The sequence below is a fragment of the Bidens hawaiensis genome, unplaced genomic scaffold, assembly GCF_021521415.1.
Source record: "Bidens hawaiensis isolate Kalapana, Puna unplaced genomic scaffold, B.hawaiensis_p1.1 tig00008762_1, whole genome shotgun sequence".
In the NCBI taxonomy this organism is placed as follows: Eukaryota; Viridiplantae; Streptophyta; class Magnoliopsida; order Asterales; family Asteraceae; genus Bidens; species Bidens hawaiensis.
This window is the reverse complement of record NW_027491632.1, coordinates 724903-729003: the sequence shown is the minus strand read 5'-3', so window position 1 is coordinate 729003 and position 4101 is coordinate 724903. Positions and strand designations below refer to the sequence as shown.

The 4101-nt window shown below is 38.9% G+C and overlaps 1 protein-coding gene across 1 annotated transcript; it reads right to left on the bottom strand.

Annotated features, from left to right (window-relative positions):
- Positions 1–1491: 1491 nt before the first annotated feature.
- LOC143529891 (uncharacterized) lies at positions 1492–3079 on the bottom strand. The gene is made up of 4 exons (XM_077025574.1): positions 2875–3079; positions 2514–2794; positions 2001–2414; positions 1492–1566 (listed from the first exon to the last, which is right to left on the bottom strand). Exons 1-4 carry the CDS (start codon positions 3077–3079, stop codon positions 1492–1494), a joined length of 975 nt encoding a protein of 324 aa, XP_076881689.1.
- Positions 3080–4101: the final 1022 nt, after the last annotated feature.

The following is a 4101-nucleotide window of genomic DNA, read 5'->3' as shown; positions in this document are numbered from 1 at the left end:
CCTTTCTCCTTCACAAAGCGGACACCAATTAGTTTCATTAATAACCTTCCTTTTACAAAGTGCGTCCGAAGTTGCAATTCTACCCATTTCTGCCTTCCAACCGAACAAATTAACCTTTAACGGAACCCATTAATAATGGGTGGTAATGAATAGTGGAGATGTTTTTATGTTTTCTTTTAATAAAATAATAAGGTAACGATAGGAAATGGGGTTAGAGCATCACATCATGCCCACCATATTTAGTGAGTGGCTTTTATAATATAAAGAGTAGTTTAAGGTGTTGTGAATGGATGAGAGATAAATGCAAAAAAATCAGTGTTCACCCTTATAATTTTTTAATATTTGTTGAAAGCGGTTGTGAGTGAAATAGAGGGAAAATGTAATGATAAAAGTACGAAAAAGATTATTTAATTGAAAATAAGAGATAAAATGTAGTGTGTTTAGGTTGTTCACTATGAAGAGGCTTTAAAGCCCCTCCATGTCATCGCCACGCAAGAAATGGGGGCTTTGAAGCCATTCTCCATAACGTCCCGCTGTGGTTTGAAGCCCCTTAATCGCCCCAATATATATATACACATATATATATGTATATACACACACACACATATGTACATATATGAGAGAGAGAGAGACTGAAAATATGAGGGCCCACCAAAACAAAACAAGAGCGTCGGTCATTGTGAGGCCCTCTTGACCGGCCCTTTCTCCGCGCCCCTTGGCGGTGTGCAGGGCCTTAGGCGCCCTTCGCCACCCATAGCAACCTGTCTTAATTTAATTTTGGATTTGAAGATAGATAAATGAAAAAATGCTCTTATCCACTACACACATTTTATGTATAATACCTCAATAGGCATCGCCCCCATAAAAGAGTTATCCACTACATAAGATGTTATTAATTTTGCGCAATGTTTGTAGCTGTTGGCCAATGTTTATTTTCTTTCTTCCACTTGTTTAGTTTATGATTGGTGGAATTATAGTGAAATGTCATCATTATTGTACAGTACAATTAAGAAATTTGGTGTTGCTAAGTTTTTATTGGTTAACTTGACGGCATCATGTTAGTCAAGGTATTTTGATTTTTGTGTTTTACTTTTGCTACCGTAACTAACGTAACGAAAACATACTGAATGTCAGTTTTGTTTTTTTTCTTTTCTCTTTTAATTCTGATACCGTAACGAAGGTGATAGAAACCGAACGAATTCGAGCAGACTCACCACATATTGTTTTAGTTATGGTACCGTAACGAACATAACATAAATCTACTGAATGAAAATTTTTTATTTGTTTTTTTGTTTAAGTTCTAGTACTATAAAGAACGTGACGAAAACCGAGCGATTTGCGTAGACTCACTGCGTCAACGTCTGGGACCGACAATACTCGGTGTTTACAATGCCTAAGTTTTACCGACCGACGCCACCCAATTGGTTCACCTTAATTTTCATGATTTTTTTGGTTTTACTTTTAGTTTAAGTTAAAGTATCATAACGTACATCATCGAAACCAACCGAATTCGTGTGAAATTAATGCCTCAGCTCTCGGGTTTATCATCGATGGAATTCTATCAACCTATTCGGCACAATGCGTTAAGTAAAACATTAGCTAATATATAACTAAAAGTTATATCAGGATACATTTATGAGATAATGGACCTACCCCTTATTATTATTATTGTTATTATTTTTATTACTTTAAAAACTTCATATATCACAATTGTGATTGAGTTTGGCTAAACACGTTTTGCTGCTAGCTTGTTATATTTAGGTTAAGGGTAATGGGGCTTGGTTGAGCCCTAGGTGAGTCAAGCAAAATCTGACACGTAGACGATGGCATGCCATGGATCAAGCCCCTCAACCAAGCCCCAGAGGGTGTAGTGGTCCAGGTGATCAGGAGCTTGATCCAGTTTTTTATTTATTTAATTATTTTAAATAATACATTAAATAATAATATAAAACATTACATTAGTAATAATATAAAATATTACGTTGATACTAGTCTAATACAAGATCATCGGGTCTTCTATCCCACAAATGCTCGATCAACTCATGCCGAACGTTGCCGTGTAACTCACGGCTCTTGATGATATTTATGTTGGCGAGTCGTTGTTCATTGGTGACTGTCGATTCTTGTCTTGGAATATCACCTTGGTAGTTTTGACAAATAGCTTTACCCTCGTCTTCTAGTATCATGTTATGTAGGATTATACACGTGATGACGACTTCCGTTATCTTCTTCCTTGTCCAAAATCTTATTGGATTCGCCAACATTGCCCATCTATTCTTTAGGAATCCAAACGCCCTTTCAATATCTTTCATTGCCGATCCTTGTTTCTTCGTGAAGTACTTTCGTTTGTCAGAAACTGGAGACGCGTAAGCTTGAACAAGTATCCCCCATTCGTTGTAAATACCATTAACGAGCTAGTACCCGTACTTGAAATGTTCTCCATTTGCAAAAAAAGCTTGAGGGGGTTCAACCCCGTCGATAAGGTCATCGATTATCGGTGACTGATCGATAACATTGAGGTCATTATTAGACCTGACAACCCCAAAGAATGCATGCCAAATCCAAAGATCCTGTGACGCCACCGCCTCAAGTACAATAGTAGGGCCGGGGTGATCACCTCGATGAAATTGACCTCGCCAAGCAGTGGGACACATAGCCCAACCAACATGCATATAGTCAAGGCTACCGAGCATCCCGGGGAAACCATGCTTTACACCGTGCACCTCGTATATGCGTTGGATATCATACATTGTTGGTCTACGTATGTATCTCCGCTTGTATAGCAATATGACCCCTAAATATAATTATTAAAGTTATATAAGTTATGTAAATATTTGAAATATATATAAAAAAACGTAAAAAAAATATATATACCTCTACAAAAGTGGTTAAGCGCATCGCGTCCGGTCTTTTTAGCCATTTGTAGATACTCGTCCAACATGTCCAATCCAACACTATACGCTAGTTGCCGAAGAGCGGCGGTAATTTTTTGAGTAGCCCTGAACCCGGGCTTACCTCTAGCGTCATCCCTTTGTTGAAAATACTCAAAGTGCTCCGGCAAGTAATTTGCTAGACGCATGAATAATCGTCTAGTCATTCGAAAACGGGTTCTAAAACTATCCTCACCATATGTGGGATTAAGACTAAAATAGTGACGAATCAAAGTTTCGTTAGCGGTCTTTCGATAATGAATACGTGGTTGGCAGAACAATGGGGCTCGGGGGCGATTTTGATCTCTCAAAAAGTTTACCGTCGTTTGAACTGCTTGACAAACGAGTTCGTCTTCTTCGGTAGAATAGGAAGACGAAGACGATGACGACGATGCCATTTATAAATATATAAATAGAAGTTTTGATAGAGAGAATGTATGGTTTGAGTTTTTATAGAAAGTGTGAAATTGTATTTATAGGTAAAAAAAAATTAAATATTTTTGACTGGCCAACGGTAAGGTTGACCAGTCAACTCTCCTCCAACGGCCACTTTGCCCTACAGTCACAGCCACGCCGGTCCACCGCGCCCACCATCACCTAAGGGGTGTAGCGGTGTTTGCGAGCCACGTAGGCGGCCGCGCCTACCGCTCACTCCCCACTACCCTCAGTCTTATGGTTATACAGTTATAAGAAAATTAGCATTTGCCTCCCTGGAATATATTGTCGCGAGATGGATTGATCACTAAAAAAGAATTTTCGCATGATGTGCCATTGTTAAATTTGGGCAGGTCAGGGTGTGCCACTCCGTTATATTTTACCGTTAATCTCCGTTAAGTTGGAGGGGGGTTTTAGACTTTTTATAAATATAAAATTAGGTGATATATCTGTGTCACAAATATAAAATTAGGTGATATATTTGTGACATTCTGTTTATTATCTTTTTCATGTGCTCGGAAAACCGGCTTGTCAGGAAAAATGGCAGTTCGATCATCGCCGGGTATTCTCCACATTCTTCGTCCACACTCTTTCTCCACAACCCCTTCCTTCCACATTCCCATTACTTAACCTAATCAACATCATATAATATATATATCACCATCATCCTTCCTTCCACCTTCACACATCACCGCCGTCGCACCACTTCACACAGCACCTTGGCTCCCGTCACACA

Coding starts and splice junctions, on each gene's coding strand:
- LOC143529891 (XM_077025574.1), bottom strand. CDS start 3,079: ATGCGTCTAGCAAATTACTTGCCGGAGCACTTTGAGTATTTTCAACAA. Junction 2,415..2,513: donor GGTCTAATAATGACCTCAAT/GTTATCGATCAG, acceptor TACGGGTACTAG/CTCGTTAATGGTATTTACAA. Junction 1,567..2,000: donor ATAGAAGACCCGATGATCTT/GTATTAGACTAG, acceptor TGTGCCGAATAG/GTTGATAGAATTCCATCGAT.